The 24,462-nt window shown below is 44.5% G+C and overlaps 1 protein-coding gene across 11 annotated transcripts in view; it reads left to right on the top strand.

The window, feature by feature from the left end:
- Prim2 (DNA primase subunit 2) overlaps positions 1 to 24,462 on the top strand; it is a 212,133-nt gene that overhangs the window by 6,311 nt on the left and 181,360 nt on the right. For 6 of the 11 annotated variants that reach the window (XR_010054582.1, XM_017596335.3, XM_006244691.4 and 3 more), the window contains 4 exons: positions 3,529 to 3,691; positions 5,336 to 5,439; positions 8,513 to 8,592; positions 9,985 to 10,105. Coding sequence is in view for 9 of the 11 variants with exons in the window: in XM_017596335.3 (XP_017451824.1) it covers positions 3,538 to 3,691; positions 5,336 to 5,439; positions 8,513 to 8,592; positions 9,985 to 10,105 (459 nt within the window). In the remaining 2 variants the exon portion in view is untranslated. Of the gene's footprint in view, positions 1 to 2,693; positions 2,857 to 3,528; positions 3,692 to 3,737; positions 4,198 to 5,335; positions 5,440 to 8,512; positions 8,593 to 9,984; positions 10,106 to 19,376; positions 19,471 to 24,462 lie in introns of those variants that run through there. The other 5 variants (NM_001399184.1, NM_001399183.1, XM_006244690.5 and 2 more) reach the window with 5 other exon arrangements.

Below are 24,462 nucleotides of genomic sequence, written 5' to 3'. Positions count from 1 at the left end.
GAAAATAACGATGCTGGCCCAGCTGATAGGCTCAGCCTGTTTCTTTTCTCTGAGATCAAATATAGACTTTTAGGGGAATGGAGAGATGGCTCAGCAGTCTGGAGCACTGGCTAATCTTTCAGGTTTTAACATTGCCCACACCCGCTTCCAGAATTAGAGCAGTCTGTAACTCCAGTCCCAGGGTATCTGATGCCCTCTTCTGGCCTCTGTTTGTCACTGCATGTAAGAGGTGCACACAGAAGCGGATCCTACACGTAAATACGTACAAAACACCCGTACGCCTAAAAGAGAAACAAAAATGTTTTTTGGTATGCTGTATGGTATGCATGGCATAGTAAGATTTTGGTATGGTTAAGTGTGTTTTTCTAGTTCTTTATGAATTAGTCATTCAATGACATTAATTACTTCATACTTTAGTTTTGAAGGTAGGCACTTAGGGGATTGTATTGAAAGGTTCAAAAATCTGGGGAATAAAAAAAAAAAAAAAATCAATTCCCTGGAAGCAAACTAGGCTCCTCAGAGGAAGCCACTAACAATGGACTATTGACTTAGGAGGATAAGCCTCAGTTGACAGCTCCTGGGACACCTGGCCAGAGGAGATAACAAACCCAGAGCTGAACTGGTCTCTGGAACTCTTCAAGGACTCACAAATATGATAGAATAACATAGCAGCCAGTCAGAATTGTCCTAATGTCACTGCTTTGTCCCTACCAATCATACTAGAGGTTACCTAACCCTTCTGGAAAATTCCCCCAGCCCTGCATAAAGGGGGCTTAGGAGCCCCTCCAACCATTGACATTTGTATGCCAGCAGTTTTCTGCAGATTAAACCCCTTTGCATTCTATTTGAGTGTGGGGTCTTTCAGCACTTCTTGGACTCTAACAGATGCATGAAAATAAACGAAAGAAAGAGCTTGAAGTCAAATAGCCATGGAATTCTTAACACGCCACAAGTGATGGCCTTGAGTCAGTTGAAACTACAAAACTGGTTTATAGGTGCAATCTCTTAGAAGACAATATTTTCTAGTAGTACGTGTTTGGAAAACTCTGTAGTAGAGGGTTATAGACATATAAAAATAAATCAGGCACAGGTGGGACAGGCCTTCCTTAAATTCTAGCACTGGGGAGGCAGAAGCAGGCAAATCTTTGTCAGTTCAAGGTCAGCCTTGCTGACCAGCCTAGTCTACATAGTGAGACCCTGTCTCACAATTGGAGTGTAGAAAAAATAATGGCACCATATGGGGATCATGAAGCCTGGGGGTGGGACTTCAAGTGAACGACATACGTGGCAATGGTGAGCTCTTTTATTGTGAGATATTTGCCAATTTTGCAAGAAAAATCCTCATCGCTGATGATAATAAACGCTTTCATACTTTATGAGCTAATTTTTCAGTTTTTGTTAACATTTTTTCTAATAAACTCATACTTTTAACTCTTGACGGTATTAACCATCAAGACAATAAATCTTTTCTTACTGCAAAATAATTCTGTGAACTTTTTTAGATGCACAATTTTATGTTTTTATATAGTCAGATTATTTAGTTTTTTCTTGTATTCTTTGTGATTTCACTTAAATTTCCATGGTGTCCTCAGACTACTCATGGCTATGCCTCCTGTGCTTCAGTTTGTTTTTCCCTAAAAGCAGTTCATGTTTTAGGAGTTTCTTTGGATTTGGTGATAATTGTGTATAGGCCACTGGGTTGGGGGGTGGAGTGTGTACCTTACTGTCATAAGAATGAAATCAGGACAGTGATACAGTTGGCAGAGTGGAGCCCCATGATAGTCACTTTTGGAAGTCACTGTACTTTTATGTGTAAATTGGGGCTAATACTAGAGCCTGCTTTGCCTGGCTTGAGAATAAAAATTGACAGATAAGCAGGTTCAAGGGACAGCCATCAGTTTAGTCTATCTTAGGTGGGTAATTAAAATTACTAGAATATACTATGCATATCTAAATCTGAACACCCATCTGGCCTCCCTGTGGTCCCGGAGCGTTCCTGTTAAGTCCTGCAAGTTCCTCCGTTCCCCTGAGTCTATGCTCGACTCTGAAGTTCCCTGGCGAGCATCTCGCGTGGATGCGCAAACTGAAGTCATTCCTGCAGCTCCTTTTTCGTCAGGAAGATGAAAGCTGCGATGCTAATAGAACGAGGGGGCAGTCATTGTGTCAGAGGCAAAGCGGACACGGCCAGCTCCTCTCCACCTGGAACCAGAGCGGCGAGGCCAATAAAGCGAGCCCCTATAAAGCGCCCCAAACCTCCGGAGCCTGTTACCCTGATTCTTGCTGCAGCGTGGGAATGTTTGCCGTTTGCACGGCAGCCCCGAACCCAAAGGCGTCTTCGCGCACCGAGGGCAGCTTACATTTTGGAATACAAAACAACAAAATCCCCACCATTTGGATTCAAGATGTTTTTTGGCGGGGCGTTGTGGCTCCGCCTAAACCCAGCATTTGCGGGAGGCTGAAGCAGGAGGCTCGCCACGAATTCTAAATTAGCCTGGGCTTCAGTGCGAGACACGGTCTCAAAAAGAGCCCACATCCGCAAACGAAACAGCAACAAAAAACAAAACCAGCATCAGAAAGCCTATCGGCTTGCAAAATGCACAAGACAAGCGGTACCTTCGGTCGCGCTCGCGCCGCACCGCGGTGGGCTGGATGCCCGGGGGTGGGACCTTAGCGCCTCACTTCCGCTTCCGGCCCCAAATGAACTCTCCCGCCACAGGGAAAGAGCGGCTGTCAGCGCGGGTGTTTCGTCCAGTTTGGTTGCTGGCTGGTTAAAGAATATCCTGCGGGTTTGTTTGGAGCGGAGAGAAACTGTGGGGTTGGAAGCTTGCGAGTTGACTTGGTGGGACCGAGTGGCAGGTGGTGTCGGGTGGGTGGGAGGCTCTGGGTGGGGAGGGGGTCGGGGCGGCCCCGGAAGGCGCTGGGGCCGCGAGGGAAGTTGAGGAGTTTTGGAATGTTCTGGAAAGGTTGAATTCCAGAGTTATAACAAAGGGAAGTAAGTCTCTTATCCTGGTAGAATCTACTTTTCTTTCCCTTGATTTCAGGAATTTAACATTTCCCCCTCCCCCATTCCCAAACCTCATCTTGGGTTCGCAGACGTAGGCAACATCACTTGATGATCACTCTCTGGCTTAGGAGGGCCACCATCTGCATATTTCCCAGTTTGAGCCCTCCCCTCACTCGCCCCGCCCCGTTATTACAGACGTATGTAGAAAATCTAGACAACTCAGAAGTGCATCGCCTAGGTGTAATCACTTTAAAACAGTCTGCGTGTGCCTTCAGTACACATCTACTTTATCGTGTCAGCCCTTTTCCGTCGTTTTAACACACACACAAACACACACACACACACACGCTGCATTGCCTCCTAAGCACTATATATTGCAGTGTATAATATATAGTATGATATATAACTTATAATATTTATCATATATATAACATAATTATGATATATAACTTACAATATTTATCACATATATAATATGTATAATATATATAATTATATATAATTTATTTCACTACTTTCTAAAGGTGGTCAAGATGCAGTTCTCAGGAAGGACCCGGAAGAAGCTGAGATTGGCAGGTGACCAGAGAAACGCTTGTTACCCTCACAGCCTTCAGTTCTATCTGCAGCCACCTACTGAAAACATATCATTGACAGAGTTTGAAAGCTTGGCTTTTGATAGAGTAAAATGTAAGTGGCACTGAAATCCCAATGTGTGTGTTCTCCAGGAGAAGGGCAGGTATCATTTGTGGCAGTGGACAGAGTCAGTTTGTCCTCGTTCAGCAGTCCATTCAGCAGACATTAGTGATTGGCTGTTGAAGGTTTGTCATTCATTCATTCATTCATTGTAGCATGTATATCGAGTACTACCCTTTCCGATGTCAGGGACTTTGTAATTAATAGCGCAGTTAAGCTCTATGTTGAAACTGTACCAGCTGCATGTAGATAGACACGCAGAGCAGAAATCATACATCCGATTACACTCTGCTTCCGTAGAAGTATATTAATGGCCCTAGTGAGACTAACTAGCTTAGTCTAATTAAGAAAGGTTTCCTAGAGAAGTTGAGATTTGGTCTGGTTTCTAAAGAAACAAGCAGAAAGTAGGGATTTTCCAACAGAAGCAGCGACCGGCTTTTCCAGACTGAGACAACGGTCTCTACAAAGGCTTGCATCTGTGGAAGAGAGCTACGCTTCCGGTGAGTAGTTCAGGGAGAGTGGAGAAGCATGGCCGTCTGAAGGCATATTCTACTGCGCAGGACTGAGGTGTGAGAAGGATGTAGCCACAGAACTGGAAGCCTCTTATCCTTTGTGTGTGGAGGAAGAAATGAGTGAGCTAGCCATGAAGCTAGATAAACACCAGCATTGTCAGAGTTTGTGTTCCAGAATATTCTTGTTGGAATTATCAGGGGATGGGCAAACACTGTTTGTTTCTCTTAGAGCAACAGGGTAAAAGCTGTCAGCACAGGAGGAAGCACTTATTACTCTCCAGTGTAGTGAAAGCAGGGTGGTGTAGGGGGACAGGAGGCTTAGCAGTGTCAGATGTTTCGTAGTGATTGAAATATGCCTCTTGGCTTCGTCATGTTAGGTGGAATTGTAAGGACCCCCCTCCCCCCCAACAGAGGCCATGATAGGGAAAGGCTTGAGAGATGCCAAGGAGGCGTCATGAACAGGGTTTGGTGAATGGTTGGAGGACAGGACTGAGGGAGCAGGTATGGTAAGACATGGGAAGTGCCTGCCATAGCAGGATGGTATCGGTGGGTGGAACATGGGTGTGCGCTTAGGCGGCAATGCAAAAGACTCATTTCTGGGGTTAAAGCAGCCCTCAAGGGGGTTTGTGTGAGGAAGACTTGCCCATGGCATTAGGAATCTGAGTTCCCATGGCTTCTGTTCAGGATGGCTCCTTTGAGTGACCTGGTGCCTTTCAGTGCTGTGTAGTCATCAGGAAAGGAAGCCCCCCCCCCCCCCTTCCTTTTCATCTTATTGATGTGCTCAGTCAGGGTAGCTCCAGACTGCAGAGCTTTTCTTCACACTGACACGCAGGCTTTTTCGCTTCTCAGCATTTGGTGGCTTGGTACAGCAGGGAGGATCGTCCACTATTCTCGCTCAAGGGCCTCTGCTGTTAGATTACTTTGTATCTTTTGCACATTGGTGCCGTTTATGGTCTTCCAAGCACAGTTCATGTGCTGTACCTGCAGGAAGCCATATCGTTACTATTCTCAGCTTCTAAGAACAAATAATTAGAGAATTGCTATCTGTAGGTTTTTATCTTTGATCTTTTTTTTTTTAATTGTCTTGGATTTAACGCCCCCCTCCCCCTTAATCTTTTCCCCCTAGTGCTTAAAGCAATTGAGAATCTTGGTGTGAGCTATGTGAAAGGAACCGAACAGTACCAGAGTAAACTGGAGGCTGAGATTCGAAAGCTCAAGTTTTCGTACAGGGTAAGTGACTGAAAGGCGGAGGGAGATGGATCCCTTCAGCCTGTGTGTGTTGATGTTACTGAGCGTCAGTTGTGGGCTTTTATTAGACGTGGACGTTTATAAAGGTGAGTGCAGGTTAGACTGTTTGAAAGAATACACATTCCCTGAGGTGATTGACACGTAGTTAGATGATCGTAACCCAGCAGTTTTCCTACCCTCAGGCCTGCTATACTTCTGGCCTGTTACTTGCAGGACTGTCCTGTATATTGCGCAGGGCGCTTAGTAAGACTCTGGCCTTCTACCCATGGACTGACCACAGATCACCTGTGTGTTCTGTGTCACACAGTGATGCATGCTGCTCTTTTTCCTGGTACCTCAGGACCGTATGCTGTGGCTGCCTGGCAGGGGTAGTTTAGAAGGTCGACCAGGGAGGAGGAGGTTCTGGAGTTCTGGAACTACTATTTTTTATTTACTTATCTCTTTATTTTTGTTTATTTGTTTTGCTTTGTTTTTCTGGAGGGGGTTGTTCTGCAGTCCAAGTGTTCTTAGCACTTGTGATGTAGCCCAGGCTGGCCCTGAACTGTTCGCCAGCCCCTAGAGTGTTGAAGTAGCCCTGCACAGCGCCACATCTGGCTTGGAACTGCATCGTGACAGAGGCCATGGCATTTTTATTTTGCAGGGGGGCATGGGGGGGTGGGGGGTAATTGTCAGCAGCAGGCTGATTGGGTCACCTTGGACAGGAGAGAACAGGAGCCTGGAGTGATGAAAGTCTGAATTTATGAGCAATGGGGACGGTTGAACGGACATGAATGTAGACTGAAAGGATTTTGGTGACTTATCCCAAGGGGAAACCAGAGAGAATAGTTACAGTGCCCAAGTCTCTGCTTAGGACAGTATATCAGTTCATTAAGTACCTGATAGATGTAATGGAAGAGGTTTTACCTGTGGCTTTAGAGGTCATACTTCACCATAGCAGTCAAGGCATGGCAGACTTCGTAATGGTGGGAGTGTGTAGTTGGGGTTCCTCACCCTCATTTGGCAGACAGCAGGCAGAGGACACATCCACAACCAGAAGCATTGTGTAACAGTCAGAGGTCTGCCCCTGGTGACCTACTGCAGACTGTGTCTAGGAAGTGATATTTTAGGGTGTGGCTTACAGTAAGAGAAGCTAGTCCCAGGACCAAGAAGCTGAGTGTTGTTCTAGACATGACTTGGACACTTCTGTGACAGTATCTCGTGAATGCCTGCCTATGCAAGTCTGGACTTGGGAGGCATGTTTAGGGGGAGAGGAGGCTTCCAAGAAGGTTAGCATCAACAAGATTTAAGTGTGAGAGCACTGGGGGAAATAATTAGAGACGGAATGGGGGACAGGTGGAGGAGAAGACCAGTTTCTAAGGTGAGCGGGTTGGACCCATCTGGGAAGGAGCTTTGTGAGAACCAGGAGATGAACTGGGATGCCCCAGAAGCCAAAAGAATAATAGTGGTCACCTTAATACTGACAACAAAACAGCATCCGAGATTTGTAGGATGCTTATTTTGTGGTAATCTGGCTACATTATTACATATGTACTCTAATGTAGTTTGTCTTATGAGCCATGTTCCAGTACCGTCTCATTTTATGAATGAGGACTCTGTTTTCTTGTACTTCATGCTCATAATATGGTAAATGGTAGAGCCAAGATTTTAACCGGGGCATTCTATTTTGTGATGCTAATTTTAATCCCAACAGTTTCAGAAACTCAAGGTAGATGATGTAAGATGAGTTGTACAGTGTGCAGTGGATTTAGCATCTGAATGACCCTTGCAGACAGGGTAGAAACCAGAATAGTGGTAGTGGTTGGGGGAGAGAGTGGAGAGCTGGACCTGGATATACTCTTGTTAGATGTTTAGCAAAATATTACAGGGGAGAGACAGGACAGAATAGATACATGTACACTCACTGTTATACATGATGATGCACATGTCTGTTGGTTTTTGTGCGAGTGATGTATGCATGTGTGCAGGTATGCTCACCCTTGTCGGATTGACCAGTTGGCCAGAGATTGACACTAGGATGCCTTCCACAGTCATTTTCCCTCTGAGGGCCGTCAGAGGCAACAGCCAATGGGTTGGAGGTTTTAGTTATTGGACAGTGACAGAGAGATGCTGTGTCCATGGAGATGGGAGGGAAGGCAGCAAGCCATGTGGATACACAATCTCAATGCCTTTGGGGAAAGTGCCACAACAGGGGCCCCAGGGCAGCTGGTGAAGACTGAAGCTGCCTTGTAAGAAGCGAGGATGGAGATGTTTATGTATCCATCCCAGCATCGCGGCTTATATATAGCTTTTGTGCTCTTGTTTGAATATGGACCACCTCCCACAGACTTGAGTGTTAAAACGCTTGGTCCTCAGCTTGGTGTATTTGAAGGGAGATGGAATCTTTAGGACGTGAGGGTGCGGCCCAGTGGGAGGATTTTGGTCACTGGGGCATCCGTTGACTGGCACAGTGACACCCTGGTCTCCTACATCCTTGGCTACTTCCTGTCTCTCCTATGCAGTGAGCAGCCCAGCTTCCCCTTGTGCTCTTCCCAGGTTGTTCTGGGCCCCAAAGTGGCAGAATAAATGACAGTGCTAAAATTCTCAAATCTGTGAGCTGAGAATGAACTTTTATCCTTTTAAATGGCTTATCGCTCCTATGTTGTAAGAGTAACTGAAAGCTAACTGTTATTATTATGTATATATTTACATGCATATGTATTCTTTTATATTATGTATAATATGTTATACACATTATAACATGTATAAATACAGATTTTTGTCCCTACCTAGAACAGTCGCAGTGAAAGGCATCGAGGGTTGTAGGACTGATTGAGAGGGCGAACATCCTGGGTGTAGGAAAGTTAGAAGCAGAGACTGATGGCAGGCAGGAGTCGGCCCTGTCAGGAGCTTTCAGTGAGGTAGTGTAGTTCTCACTTTCACCTGGCTGTGGTTGAGACCACGATAATTATCACCTATCCCCGAGAGCACATTACGGAATGAATGTGTCGAGTCAGTGTCTCTTTACATCTCTGGTCATTCTAATGCATTCATTGGTTTGCGCGGCCTTATTTTCAAGGAGAACCTGGAGGATGAGTACGAGCCTCGGAGGAGGGACCACATCTCCCACTTCATCCTGCGCCTCGCTTACTGCCAGTCGTGAGTATGCACCTGCACCCTGACTGACGCTGCTTTGACCTCACGGGTTACAGACTTGTGCTTACCTGTTTCTGAAATGACCGTAGAAAAACTCAGAATAACATCGGTGAAAACAGCATGCCATAGGCTGAATATGGTTGCGCATTCTTTGAATTAAGTTGTTTTACTGGAAAATACTGAAAATAAATTGGTGGTACCTCATGATGGGGGTCTACCTTTTGGGGATTTAAATTTATAAGGGACTTCATTAGGAAAGCTACCTTTTGATACTATTTCAAGAAAAATTTGCAATATTACTAATAAGCATTCATTCAAACATGCTTTTGAATTTGGAAAAAGTCCTAATTGAATATGTAAGAGCTTATTACATTTCAGCAATTTTCAGCCAGTAGCTGGTTAATTATGACTCAATGCTGCCACTCAGAGGTAGAACTAGGTAATTGCGTCTTTTGCAGTTTAACGTTTTTCACCCTTGCTAATTCTTGGTCAAATATCAGAGCTATGGTTGGTTGTTTTCATTAGTGGGTTATGAGTTGAGAATCTTGAATTGTTTCTTCTCTCAAGAGCATAAATGACAGCATTTTTTTGGCTTGAAGCTTGAGACCTAGAGTTTTGGCTTCATAAGGAAGACATATGTGGTTCCTATAAACTAAATTATTGGCAGTCCGTGAAAGCCATCTCCCAGAAGTGAAACTACATTTTACATGCGGTAGTTGCAGTATAACGTGAATAGCACTCTCACGGATTAGATTGTTTTTACTTTGTCTTTAAAATATTGAAGTTTGCCGTGTATACTTTGAGTTGACAAAGTGTACACGTGATCATCTGTTCAGAGGTAAAATTACTTTTTTTTTTCTTCTTCTTCTTCTCCTTCTTCTTCTTTTTTCTTCTTTTCTTCTTTTCCTTTTTCTTTTTTTCGGAGCTGGGGACCGAACCCAGGGCCTTGCGTTTGCTAGGCAAGCGTTCTACCACTGAGCTAAATCCCCAACCCTGTAAAAGACTTTTAAGACTTTGGCATTTTTCCCTGACATGGACAAAGCCACCTCTGAAGAAGGAGTGCCTTATTTCCCAATGTAACTGGCCCTGAAAGGTTAAATGAGCTATTATGTATGTTATTTGGTGATTGTGCAGGTTTCCTGAAAATGTCCTGCATTTAACCCTTTTTATAACACTCCTGGGCCTCCGACTGACCCAGCGGGTTTTAGCGCTCACATCCTGTGTCAGGCACACCTGGTGGTGCCGTGCTGTCCTCCTTGCTGCAGGGAGAACTCGTCTGTCCCTCTCTGCCCTCTTGGCATCTGGCTGGCCTTGAGTATTGATTGTTTCAGAAGATCCCCGGAGTCTATGACCACCGGGTCACTCATTGCGCTCCTATCTCTGTTTCTGTTTCAGGGAAGATCTTAGACGGTGGTTTATTCAACAGGAGATGGATCTGCTTCGGTTCCGATTCAGTATTTTACCCAAGGATAAAGTCCAGAGTTTCTTGAAGGATACTCACTTGCATTTTGAGGCTGTAAGTGTGCTGCCCTCTCTCCCTCTGTGTGTGTGTGTGTGTGTGTGTGTGTGTGTGTGTGTGTTTCTCACTTTCCCCTCCCTTTGTTTTCATTTTTGTGAGTCCGGGTCTTCCTGTACAGCCCAGGCTCAGTCTTGGGGTGGTTTCCGTGCCTTTGAGTACTGAGCACTGGGCTTACAGGCGAGCCACTGTGCCTGGCTTGTAAAATACTGGCTCCTTTTGAGTGCAATACTGTAAGTGGAGTACCCTTTATTAGGTGCCCTGCTCAAAGACCAGCTGATAGCAAGCAATACTTAAAAGCCGGTGAAGTCTAGAGAAGGTCTTGTTTCACTCTTCAAGTCAGTTGATTGTCAAATCCGTTTGGATAGATTTAAGAAATAGTTTTTGCAGGTGAGTCTGAAGCGAACTACATTTCGCCATTATATGAGACAGAAATGTTGGGGAAATTTGGCACGGAGAAGTACTGTGGCTAGAAGAAGAAAGACGTCTTAGGTGCATCTGTGCTGCTGTCAAAGAAAGATTGTTTCTGGCAAGTTCCAGCAATCAGGTGGAAGTGGGGCTGTTTAGGTCTTTGGTGTCGGTGTAAGGCCCATGTCCTGTCTGCAGGCACCTCCCTGGCAAGGCTTCCTATAAGCCAGTGCCACCAAGAGGACAGAGGTACTTGTGTTGTCTGAACTCAATTTCCCCACCTACTGCTACACTTCTGAGGAGAGTCAACGATCAGTGTCTGCTAGGGAGGTGCTTTTCCTCTTAATGTACCCCTACATTACACTCCCCATGTGGGGTTACCTGGGAAGTGTCAAACACAGGATCATTGGACCCAAACCTAGTGCTTCCCCCTTGATCGTAACTTTGGCCCTTGGTGAAGTTCACTAATGCTGTTACCAAGTTAATTTATGTTTAAGGAAAGATGTATTTTATTTTAGTCATGTTTTACACCTGTGTCTGTGCGTGGGATGTGCACGTGACTGTGGAGGCTAGAGGCCCCGGATTCCTGCAACTGGAGTTCCAGGCAATTGGGAACTCCCTGACTTGGGTACTGGGAATCAGACCCAGGTCCCATGGAGGAGCAGTTTGTGTTCTTAACTGCCAAGTCATCTCTAGCTTTATCTTTTTCTTAGAAATAGCTTTTTAGGGGTTGGGGATTTAGCTCAGTGGTAGAGCGCTTGCCTAGGAAGCGCAAGGCCCTGGGTTCGGTCCCCAGCTCTGAAAAAAAAAAAAAAAAAAAAAAAAAAAAGAAATAGCTTTTTAAAACTAAGCTATTATTGAAAGAGTTGGTTTCTATTGGAAGATTGAAAAAAAGTCGTCCGGATGCCTTTTTTTTTTTTAAAGTTTTAATGTTTGACTCTAGAATATCCGAACACATCGCCGTGTATACTTTAAAAGAGTAATGTGTGGGTGCTGGAGAGGTAGCTCAGTGAAGGGCATTTGCTGCTGTCATAGAGTATTGGGGTTCGCAACTGCTTGTAACTAATCAGTTCCAAGGGGTCTAAAGCCTTTTTTCTGGGCTGCTTGGGCACCAGGTACACATGTAGTCCTCATACATACATGCAGGCATTTCTACATACATGTAAAATAAAAATAAATCCTAACCATATGTCCTTATTGAAATGGAATTCATATATTTTGACATGCTTTTAAAGTGATTGTTTAAGTGTGATCAGTCATCACCACTGTCTAATTGGGACCTTTTTATTATCTTCAGAACAAGACCTCATACCCACCAGCAGTTACTCCCTGTGCTAATTAGCTTTCTGTGCTGTGCAGTTACCTTTGAAGACGAAGGTGGGAAGACTTATTTTGGTACACAGCATTAGTGACCATGGCCCCTGTGCTCTGGCTCTACCGTTCGTGAATCTGTGGTTGGGTGAGGCAGAGCACAGTGGTGGAGGGGGGTGGTGACAGGGAGCTGCTCCCCTGAGGGGAGCCAGAAATCCTGAGATACTGCGATGGGTCAAGGCAAGATAAACCCACTAGAAGCTGGGCATGGTGATTTGTATTTGTAATTATGGAAACAGGACCACCAGGGTTCAAGGGATCCTTGGCTACATGACAAGACAAGCCTGCATGACATGGGACTCACCTTAAAAAGAAACCCAAAAGATTTTCCACAGGTCCTCCTTGGTGTCATTGTTCCTCCATTTTGCATCAGGAGGAGAGGCAGTACTGTAAATCATGTGTTTGCCTTGATGGAGAGACATGTACGGGGAAAGGACTGGTTAATTGTTTTGCACAGACTCTTCTCTTAAATTCACTTTTGTTTAGGTTGCCCTGCTGATGTTGTTGGGTTGGGTAAAGTCTAGAGAAGGCAGTGTCTGGTACTCTGGTCTTTTCCTTATCCCGTCTGGTACTCTGTGCTTTTGACCCATCCGGTTGTGATGGTCCTTATTTTCATTTGATTTAAACTTGAGCTTCTCATGGCTAGCAGATGCTGGATCTTCATGCCCGCAGGACATGAAAATGTACAAAAAAGAAGATCAGATATGTTGTTACTATTTGTTTCACTAGCTTGGATGTTACATTTCTGAGAAGGATTAGAAATGATGAAGTATTGTCTCCGAGGATTATTTTGGATTTCTCATAACTGAATTGATTGACTTGATCTTGAGTCAAAACCAAGGTACCTGGGCATCCTCCAGCAGACTGTAGCAGTTTCTTCAGTTGGTCACTTAGGAAAAGGTCAGGCTATGACAGCGTCAGCCTCAGACTCAATCTCTGGTGTTCCAGCCTGGAGCCCAACAACAGTTTGTAATACGCTTGGATGTTTTTCAGACTTCTTAGGATAATTCTTTTCAAATGGTAGTGGATCTAAAGGCTGGAGACTTTATTTGCAGTAGCAGAATGTCAGGGACAAGGAGGGAGGATTGTTTCTGGGTGACACAGACTAGGTCTAATGTATCCTAGAAGGATGCACATGCCCTTGTGCTCAAGGAAGTGAGAGCTTTGGGAAGAAGACCAGTGAGACTAGAACCTCATTGCTTGGCTTCCTCAAAACAGACACACATAGAGATTTGATGGTTTATGTTTGGTTAGTTTAAAATGACTTTCTCACCTTACATCTGGCACTTAAGATTTATTATCGCTTATTTCAAACACTTTATCGTTTTTATCTTACCATTTTTATCTTAGGTAATGTCTCATGTCACTTTGTGGGTGCATGTGCCTGTGTGCGTGTGCCTGCCTGCGTGCGTGCGTGTGTATGTGTGTGTGTGTGTGTGTGTGTGTGTGTTAGGTGTTGAACACCCGTGGAGGTCAGAGGACAACTGTTTGATGGGAGTTGGCTCTTTTCTTCCACCCTATTGGCTGGCATCGAACTCAGGTTGTCAGGCATGGTAGTCAAAGCTTAATTCCTTATTTGTTACTGAAAATGTCATTTATGCGTTTCTTCTTTTTTCTTTTTTCTTTTTTCTTTTTTTTTTTTTTTCAGAGCTGGGGACCAGGGCCTAACCACTGAGCTAAATCCCCAACCCCGTTTATGCATTTCTTAGAAGCATTTTTTTAACTTAACAGTGAAACATTGACTTAATCTTTACATATGTGGATTTTGTTTTTGTTTTGTTTTTGATACAGGATTTCTCTGTGTTGTCTTGGCTGTCCTGGAACTCACTGTGTAGACCAAGCTGGCCTTGAACTCAGAGATCTGCATACCTCTGCCTTCTAAGTGCTGGGACTAAAGGAGTTCACCACCATGCCTGGCTCATCTGTACATCTGTAGAATTTTAAAATGTTGCTGTCATTCACACACACACACACACACGTGCGCGCACACCATTGTTTTCTAGGTATTTACAAGTTGGCTCTGAGATAGTTGTGGGTTTCTGAGCATTTCTGATTCATGCAGTGTTTACATTGCTGACTGGTGTATTTAAGTGGCTGTATTTCTTTTGGCATGCGCACTAATTGTGGTCAACTTCATTTCTTTTACTTAACTATGGGATACTATTTGCCCAATATATATTACAATCCTTGGTCCTCTTGCTGTAAACCTATATTTATTAATAGCCTGCCTAGTGACTGCAGTATGGTGCCCACAGATCGGAGAGTTCTGTTCTTTTTATATCTTTGACACAGTGTATGCTTCTGTGAGTACAAATCTAGTGATAAAATGGAGGCAGGACATGAAGATGTGGGAGAAGAACAGGCAGGAGAATACAACTCTTCTTTACAACTTTTTTGAAAACAACTTTTTATTTTACGTGAATGGCTGCTGGCCTGCATGTATGTCTGTGTACCACATGTGTCCCTTGTCTGCAGAGACCAGAAGAGGGCTACAGACCCCGGGGAACAGGAGTTACAGAGAGTTCTTATTCCATCCTGTGGGTGCTGGGAGTTGAACCGGGCTCCTAACTGCCGGGTCATCTTGATGGCCCTTTAACAGTTTAAAGTATTGTTTAAATTATAAATATTTTAAAATGTTCATGCAATACATCTTGGTCATATTCTTTGCCCTTTTTGCTGCCCACCCAACTTCATAATATTTCTTTCTTTTAAAAAAGGGGGAAAAAAAGTACACACAAAAGAGACACACACGTAAATCCCCCTTTCAAACAAAACAGCCACGAGGATCCCCACAAGGAGTGTGTTTGTGTTGGCCAACGGCTCCTGAGCATGTGGCTCCTGAGCATGTAGCCTGCGCAGGGCTGCGGTTGATATCCCATGTCACTCCTCTGAAGGAAAATGACTTCCCTTTCCCAGCAGGTAACAATGACAAAATAGCTTCTTGGTTAGAGGTGGGGCTAACGTGGGATCACTTTCCTTTCTCTCTGTTTTGGGTGCACATCTATGTACCGTGTGTGCAAGCCCTTGGAGGCAGTGGATACTCTGGGGATGGAGCTGTAAGTGATTTCGAGCTGCCGTGTGGGTGCTGGGAGCCAAACCTAGATCCCCTGCATCGCTTGTCTCCAGTGCCCAGGCCCCTTCCTAAAAGTCAGCTCAGTTACACTCTTGCTCTCACAGTGGTTTGCAACTGAACAACTGGAAGGACCAACCTTGTATGTGTGCAGCTGGGCAGGCAGGGTGGGTAACTTGTGTTAGAGAGCAGGAGAGAGCTTGTGGAGCTTCCAGCTGGCCGTGGCCTGTTTATCTCTGTATATAATTGTCAACAGTCACAGCGGGCACTCCTTTGTAGTAATACCGTAGAATTCAGAGAATTTGGGTTTTCCTGATAGAGGTACAGATTTACATTCTGTTCATAAGGTAGCTTAAATCTAGACATTGCCAATATGTGGAATTTCAAGCTGAATTAGTTACCCTTGAACTAAATATTCAAACATTTTCAAACTACCTTGTGGCAGTCACATATTTTTTAAAGTTTTGTTTTCATGTAGTTTCAAAATATGAAATCTTTAGAGCCACGTTGTTTGATTCTTATGTCTACAACTCTGCCCTTGGAAATAGGACCTTAAATTAGTGGAAGTTTCCCACGTATAAGGTATGTCCTAAATGTTACAATATAATAGATAAATGTATATGTAGTGTTAAGTATTAATTAAAAGTATTGTGAGATATTGTTCATGCTTTCTGAAGCTATTTTGAAATAGATACTGAAGTGAAATATGTTATATTTTCACTTTAATCTTCATAAACTTTCACCTTTTCCGCAAATGCCCTAAAAGCTCAGTCCTCTTTGGTTGCAGTCATGAGTGCTAGGTTAGTTTGAAGTCCAGGTCAGATTGGCTGGTCCTAGATCATTTGGAGAACGACTTGTGAGAGTGGAGTCGGATGTGCAGCTGGCTGTGATGGCACGTGCCTGGAACCCCAGCATTTAGTCAGGGGCAGGAGGACAGCAAGTCACAAGACCAGCCTGGGTCACAGTGAGTTCCAGGACTGGCAGGACCACTCAGTGAGACTGTCACTAATGGCATGTAAAAAGTGGAAGAGAAAAGGAAAAAGGAAAAGATTGTTCTCAGTGATCCTGGAGGTAATCTTGGTTCCAGAGCATGAGGAAGCAGCTGTAGCAGTTGCTCACTAGTAGGACCTGCGGCTGCGGATTTGCCCTGCTGTGCTGACCCTCTGAGGGTGTGATAACAGGGCATCTGTGTCTCCGTTTTGGGTATACTGCCATTATGTCTTTGTCTGGGTGGCTTTCTCTTGCCGTTGATCCTCTGTGGCTTTGTTCTGTTGCTTATCTCTGTTAAGTCCGCTGTCCTGGGCCCCTGTGTTGAAGCAGAGAATCTTCTACTCTACTGGAACAGAACCTTTCACATACTTGCTTCTTTGGGCGATTCAAGGGTTAGGATTACTTTGTAAGTAATAGGAAACAGAACTGTATCCAAACTTGCATGGGGTCCCCATTTCCCAGGAGGATGGGGATAGAGTCTGCATTACCTAGAGAGATGTAACGAGAGGAAGCTAGTCACCGACGTTCGCTGGGTCTACTAAGCTGAGTGCCTTTTGTGGCTTATGTAATGTAACTCTCCCAACAGCCCCACAAGGAGTCTGAAGATCAGGGCGGTTAGGAGTTTCCCCAGCTCGTATGTGGGTGCTGGGGATCTGAACTCATCTTTATGTTTGTGTGGAACACTTTCTCCTCAGCCCCTTTTGCCTACTCAAGATCGTTTTTGGATGGGTTAGTTCACAATGGTTTACTCATGTAATATTCAAGGATCACTGTGAACTGAAAGCTGAGTGCTAAATGTGCTCCAGTTGGGAATCATCAAGTTCAGTCCATCAGGCGTAGAACAGTTAAGGACTTGAACAGATTTTCCTCTTTGCTCATAAGAAAGAGATATTGTCAAGGGGGTTTCCTGGTTGTTGCACACCGTGCTTTTTAGAATGGCTTGTTGGCTAGTCTAGGGGTCCTGGACTATATTTTCCCCAACGGTCCATCTAGACATCTTCGTGGTAGTTTTGGAGTTATGGTTGGAAGATTCTTCAGGCATTAGGAGACAGGAAGCTGGAGTGTCTATAGTGTACTAGATATGTCTATGTAGTGGACCTTCCTCATGTGTTCCTTGATGTTTTATGTTTATGCGTTAACTTCTCAACCATACCTTTTCCAGTTGAGCACCAAACATTGTTATGTAAGTCAGCATGAAGTGCTTAGCTCTGTGCTTTGCTTTGGGATTGTAGCTAGCTTTGTAGCGTATTTTAAGTGTTAATGCATTTAAAGTAGGGCAGCTTCGAGTCTGACAGAGCTGAGAACCACCCTGGGCTTGCAGGTCTCCTGTGATCCTCAGTTGTACTGTCTTAACTGAATGATATTAAAGGAGCCAGCATTCCACATGCGTCGTTTTTATACTGTGAGTTCTAGAGGGAAGCTCTCCTATTCCTTGTGAGACATCATCTTAAGTTTAACTCCCAGGCTCACGTCCTTCTGAGCACAGGACACATTTGACCAAGAGTCAGAAGTGGCATGGCAGTAGGGCTCTTTTGGGTTCTCTTTCGTAGGCAGGTGAAAGCTCTTTGCTGTGCTGAATGCTCATGTCTCAGTTCCAGTGGAGTGGGAGAGCCAGCTTCCTGCTGAGAAAGTCTCAAGACCGGCTGTGTGTTCTCAGGCCCTTTGGAAGGACAGTCCTGTTCCCTTGGAGACTTCCTCTCACTGCACGTGGTAACGAAAATGCCTTTCTCCTGGGATTACACCACCCACAGAGAGGCTTCTGGTCTCCTGGCTCCTTTAATGTGTTTTTGGGTCATGGGTCTCTCGTCATGCTCTCTACGTAGCCAAGGATGATGTTCAACTTCTGCTTTTCCCAAGTGCTGGGTCTATAGTATACAACCCCATATGCAGTTTTACACAGTGCTGAGCTTCATGAATGCTGGGCAAACACTCGAGCAACTGGACTGTGCCCCCGGACTGTAAATATTCTTAAAATTGTCTCTGGTTCTGACATAAACTAGCCAGTCTGGAACAACAGTAGTCATCAAAAGAACATCGAATGGTTTTGGTGGGTGAGGTGGGTTGGTGGATAAAGGCTCTTGCCACGAGTCTGATGGTCTGAGCTTGCTATCTGGGACTCATGCTGGGAGGAGAGAGCTGCAGATCTGATCTCCATGCACGCACCGTGGTATGTACCACCCTGCAACAGACAACCAGACAATTGTAATTTAAAAAACGATTGTGTGTGGTGACTTCTTAGAAAGCTGTTTTTTTTTTTTTTTTTTTTTTTTTTTGGTAATGTTTCAGTTGTTACTAGTGGTGGTGGTGGTGGTGGTGGTAATGGAGGGTTTCCGATCATAAACCATTGAAGATGTTGTGTTTGGAGTAGAGCTTCACAAACTTGACTTGTCTGTAGGCAGGTCCTGAAGATGAACTAAGGGAAGGATTGTTAGGGTTCTCTCTGGTTCCCCTGAGTGCCCGCTGGCCTCTGACGCTGGTCATCAGTGACTGTCTTTTCCATTGTGCTGCGTGCACAGTTCCTTATCTGTATCTCACTTCAGAGTCATTATCCCTCTAGAGGTCTAGACGTCACGTACTTTGTTTACGTCATGTTACTTTAAAGCTACATTCTTTTCAGCTACAAGAAATACTTTATATATTCCGATGTTCATCTTGGTTCTGGCAAAGTCTTATGACCACATGAGGTTAGGGAGAGAGAGGGGCAGGAGGGCATTGCTCAAGGTTTCTGGGGTGGAGCCACACAGATCTCTGTAGTCACCTAGGTTGAGACTCGAGGATGCAAAGGGAACAGAGCACTAGTGAGTCATTTCCAAGGGCGTTAGTGTCTGTGTTTGTTGAGTGAAGAACTGACCAAATGAAGAACTGAGGGTTAAATTGGTGTGGTAGCTTGTGAGCCTGAAGATTGGATGACTATTGGATATGAAGTTAGGCCAGTACAGAAGGCAGGGCAAGGGTAGTCTGATGTCAGCGATAGTGGGTGTCTTAGGGTTTCCACTGCTGTGAAGAGACACCATGACCACAGCAACTCTTAGAAAGGACAGTGTTTAACTGGGGCTGCCTCATAGGTTCAGGGGTTTCACTCGTAATCATCACGGCGGGAAGGACCATGGCAGTATGCAGGCAGATGTGGTGTTGGAGGAACTGAGAATGCTTCATCTTGATCAGAAGGCAGGCAGGAGATTACTGTCCTCCATACACAGCCAGGAGGCTTTGATTCCACACTTGGCGGGGCTTGATGAAACCTCAACAAGGCCACACCTCCTACTGGTGCCATTCCTTTGGGACCAAGCATTCAAACGCATGAGTGTCTGGGGCCAAACCTACTGAAACCACTGCAGTGGGGGATGTGAGAAGAGTCTGTTTTGGGACTGGGTGGTATGTCTGCTTGTTGAATGTTGTGGAATGTTGCTGTGAGTGCCAGTGGAGATGGGTGGTGGCAGTTCAGAATCTTAGGCTGAGCTTAGGAGGTTAAAGGTGAAATAGTGGAGTCAAAGTACCACACACAGCTGCTCTGAGACTGTGCAAAGTAAGGCTGCCAAGAGAGCAACAGAGAGGAGGGGGAGGGGGAGGGAGAGAGGGAGAGGAAGTATGAGCGAGTTCGAGGGAGCTGGGAAAATGAATTCAGCAGATTCTTACGATCCCAACTAACTTCCTTTAAAGCCTAGTTTTCCTTTACGGTGATAGTGAGTGGTGCGTGGTGGTACGTACTAACTCGCTTTTTAAGCACTTGGATTATGCAGATAGAAACTGAACTGATTCTAAGACCTCTAACTCCGGAAATGGTGTTAAATGTCAAAAGTGTCAGTGTGGTGGCCTAGCCTTTAATTGTAGCACCTGATCTACATCCTGAGTTTTAGACCATCCAGGGATACATACTGATACTCTGTCTCAAACGTAGCAAAACAAACATACAGTTAGACAATGGATCTTACAGCAGTGATACTTTTATTCATTCAGTTAGACTTCTAGGTTTCTGATTATTGGCCAATTCTATTTTAACACTAATTTGTTTGATGAATATGTATTTTGCTTTTGGGTATTTTTTATATAAGGTTTTCCATTGAAATATTTTAGTTAGTATATAGAAGAATGGGTTTCATAGTGCCAGTTTCTTACATATATGTCGTTGTGCCTTAGTCATATTTAATCTCCCTCAGAACCCTCCCTCCCCAGCCTCCCCACCTTCCTTTTGACTAAACCTCATTACCCTCCCTTAGAGTTCCCCTTAGAATGTTTGTGTGAGTGTGAGTGAGTGGGTGAGAAAGAGGAAGGGAGGGAGGGAGGGAGGGAGGGAGGGAGAAAGAGTGAGAAAGGGGGGTAGGGGGGAGAGAATGTGTGTTAATTTGGTTACTTCTAAATCTAGGGCCTGTACTTTTGAGAACGCATGCAGTATTTTCTTCTGTTTGGCTGTCTCTGGGCTTTCACACGCTCTTGCTGCAGACCCTGGCTCAGAGGTTCCACCTTCGTTGTTCCCTGTTTCTTATAAATCCCTTCACCTTTTGGGACTCAGAGGAGGGTTCTTCATTGAAGTGAAATGTTCTTATTTGGTGAGGTGGAGAGGGGTGAATGAGAGGTAATGATACTAAAATTGAAGATATTCTGACAGATTTTTTTTTTCCCCAAGAAGATGGGCTTCCAGAAACCCACTTGCTTTGGCAAGTTTCTTTCTTGGTTGGCAGGACTATTGTGCTCTAGCTGTGCCATTTGGGGGAGCCAGAGTACTGTAGTTACCTATGGTCCATTCCGTATATGAAAGAAATAGAGAAAGGAAGTTCAGACTCTGCAGGGGTGTGTGCGTGTGTGTGTGCATGTGTGTTTGTATGTGTGTGTGTGTACTATGAGTGTATGTATGATGTGTGTGTGTATCTATGTGTTTATATGTGTGTGTGTGTACTATGAGTGTATGATGTATGTGTTTGTATCTATATGTGTGTGTACGTGTGTATGTGTGTGTGTCTGTACATGTGTATGGGTGTGTACTATGAGTATGTGTATGTGTGTACATGTATGTGTCTGTATGTGTGTGTGTGTATGTGTGTTCTCTTTCCATAGGAAATGGTTAGAAGGTTATTAAGTAGTAAACCCATTAAACGAAACACTCAGCAAACACATAACTTGAATTTTAACGTTTTCACTTGCGTCTTGGTTGTTCTGTTGATATCTTGAGAGCTAAGAGACATCAGTATTTTCAGATGAGCAGAATAAATGTCGTATCACATCGGAGCTGTAGTCACTCCAAATCCAAATGGATCCCTTGTCTCATTGAGGCTTGGGTTAAATACTAAAAATCTCAGCAGGCCTTAGAGTTTTCTGGTTAGTGAGCAGACTAATGTTTTCCAAGTGCATGTAGCAGAGCACTGCGTGTTATCTTAAAAGTATGGCCGCTAGAGTAAGTGCTTAGAACAGTTTTGGAAGTGTGTGGTTGATGGCAGACACCAGAGCTTGGGCTTGGACGAAGCTCCTCAGGGCACTGTCCACAGGAGTCTGCGTTTAGGAAGTAGAGCATTCACAGCTAGTTTTCTTGCCCTGGTTTTCCATCAGTCGTGAATTACATAAAATAGGTTATATTTTCCTTTCCTTTTCTTAGTATGTCCACAGAAAGATTAAATTTCTTTTATTTTTGCCACTTCTTTTGTGGTCAGACACGTGCGTGTGTGCACACTCAGGGCCTGCACTGCTGCAGTGCATTTTAGAGCGTGCTAACAACATGGTTTATTTCAGTCTCTCACAGGCTGTTGTCTGCTGTTCACAAATTTGTTTTTGAATTTTCTCCTTTCCTTCTTTGGAAAGAAGTTGGATTCTAGACTCGAAGTTCCCAGTTGAAGGCCAGGCTCCGTCTTTATGAGAGATGGAGCTTAATGTGGGTTAGACATGAAGTGGACTTTCTCCACCACCCTAAGCAGTTCCTGTTTTTACCCGGCCTCTGTATCAAGCTCAGTGCTTTACTCTGGTTAGTAAGCTTGGGTTTCTGGCCAGGTTACCGGAAGAAATATGCATTCCTTAAAAAATGAGTCTCTGAGAGACAAGCTGCTCCTGTGGTGTGTGTGTGTGTGTGTGTGTGTGTGTGTGTGTGTGTGTGTGTGAGAGAGAGAGAGAGAGAGAGAGAGAGAGAGAGGGAGAGAGAGAGAAAGAGAGAGAGACAGAGACAGAGAGAGAGACAGAGACAGACAGACAGAGAGACAGACAGAGAGAAAGAGAGGCCACTCAGCTCTGTATGGAAGTTTGGCTGCTTGCTTTCCTTCCCTGTGAGTGGGGATTGACAACAGCTTATTACAGGGGTTGCCTCCTCTGAGCTGTAAGGGCAGGGCTCCTCATTCTTCCCTCCCCCAGCTCTTTTTCCCTCCCTCCCTCCTGCTCTTGTTCCCTCCGTCTCTCTGCCCTTCCCCCTCCCTCCCCCTGCCATTTTTCTTTTTCTCTAAGAATGCTAATTGCTTTTATTTTGGCTGAAGTTGACTCTGGAGAGTTGATTTAAGGAAAAAAGATAATATTTTTTCTTTAGGGTTTTCTATTAATTTGTCCAGATGGACAGAACTAGGGTACATTTTATAAAATATTAACTTTTAAGAGGTGAAGATTAAGTTAAATTTATTTGTTTTTACTGTATATGCCGTAAAATTAGATAATTAATACAGCTTACAGAAGATAATCAAAATTTAGAGGAATTCTAACTGATGAATTCTGATTCACCTTCTAAAAACTAAGAAGGATTTGCCTAAATTATGTAAAATGCTAATTAAAGGGCTTAATTTGTTAATCATCTCAGTTTGATTAGAGGCAGATGCTGATTATCTAAGTGGACCTTTCAGAGATGACTTCCACTATAAAATCCACTTGTCACTCTAATTAAGACACTGACTGTGGAGTAGCATAGTTACTTGTGTACTAGTTATGAGGCTAAGGCCTGGCAGGGTAATCACAAGTGCTCTGCATTGGAGGGTAAAATGCCATGAAGAGTTTCACCGGCCTCAGGCTGGGGTGGAGATGCTTGCCTAGGTGCCTGGAGCCCAGGCTCCATTCGAAGCACCTCAGCAACTGGTTGTTGTTGCTCATGCCTCTGTAATCCTAGTAAGGGTAGAGGATCAGAAGTTCAAGACCATGCTATGCCACATAGTTGGGGCCCGATGGGATCTGGTTTAAGACCCTATCAAACCCAGAACAGAAGGAAGTGTCAAAAGAGCAGACTTGACCTTTCTCTTCTGTCTTTCACCGAGCTTCTTGGACTCCATCAGATTTCTGGTCTTACCTTTGTTAGTACTGTGGGGCCCTGTTTTTCTCTCTTCTGGTTTTCCTTCTGCTAAGACAGAGCAGCACACGGAGGCAGAGGTGGTCTTATGCGTGCATGCTGAAAGTGACACAGCGGGCTGGGGATTTAGCTCAGTGGTAGAGCGCTTACCTAGGAAGCGCAAGGCCCTGGGTTCAGTCCCCAGCTCCGAAAAAAAGAACCAAAAAAAAAAAAAAAAAAAAAGAAAGTGACACAGCTAGGGGAGTGCAGCCCACAGTCGTGTTCCAGGCTGTCCTTACTGGTAGCCAGATCTTCCTTCTACACAGCTAGGAGGCGGCAGGAACTGAGTTCATGTATGAGACTGGGAATATATGGCAAATACATTTTGTTAACTTGTCAGGATTAAGGCCCTAGTACAGTTTACAAAGCATTTAGAGTCCGGTGCACAGTAAGCACACAATAAGCTATTATCCATTGCTTTTACTGTGCTGCCTTTCACATAAGATTTATGTAAGATTGTGTGTGTGCATGTGCGTGTGTGCATAGACATTGGATGGAATTTATGTGCTCTATCTGTATGACAAGGTATATGAACTTCAGGGATGTAGCTGATAGAATTTGAAATCCTTCAGTCTTACAGTGAGTATAGATTTTATTTCAGCTCTTGCTTCTTTGCATGTTCTGTGGTGGTGCTGAATGCTAGATTAATAGTTGAACAGCTGGAGGACCTCAATCATGAGCACTTTTCTTTAACATATGTGTGTATTTGTACACATATGTTCTTAACAAAACAGGACAGGAACACTGATGTCAGTTACAACCCTTGTGTGTGGAGCTGGTCCCAGGGCCTTAGCTGGTGTTTGTAAGTAACTCTTCCTACTGTCCATTCTGTGTTCCCTCTCCCCCATTGGCAAGCACCTTTAACAATGAGACTTTCAGGGTACACAGGAAGGTTCATTTAAAGGCTTCTTGGTGCTGAGGATAGAAAGCAGGTTACAGTGGGACAGCATAAGGGCGGCCGAGTGCTCTTGGTTCTTTTCTCTGGCAGAGTAGTAATCTGGCCACAATTCTGTGCCTCCGTGCCTGTCAGGGTCTGCCCACCTCCACCCAACCTCACAGCCTCACTCTCACTCTTGGCATTGGGCTGTCAGGACTTCTTTCCAATTCATTATTCACCGTTAAGTGAGAATACACATATCTGTTTAACCTTTTCCAGTCTACTAGAGAGAGAGAGAGTGTGTGTGTGTGTGTGTGTGTGTGTGTGTGTGTGGTGCCCGCCTTTGTGTGGAGGCCACA

The sequence above is a fragment of the Rattus norvegicus genome, chromosome 9 (assembly GCF_036323735.1).
Source record: "Rattus norvegicus strain BN/NHsdMcwi chromosome 9, GRCr8, whole genome shotgun sequence".
In the NCBI taxonomy this organism is placed as follows: Eukaryota; Metazoa; Chordata; class Mammalia; order Rodentia; family Muridae; genus Rattus; species Rattus norvegicus.
This window is presented reverse-complemented; position numbering and strand designations above follow the sequence as displayed.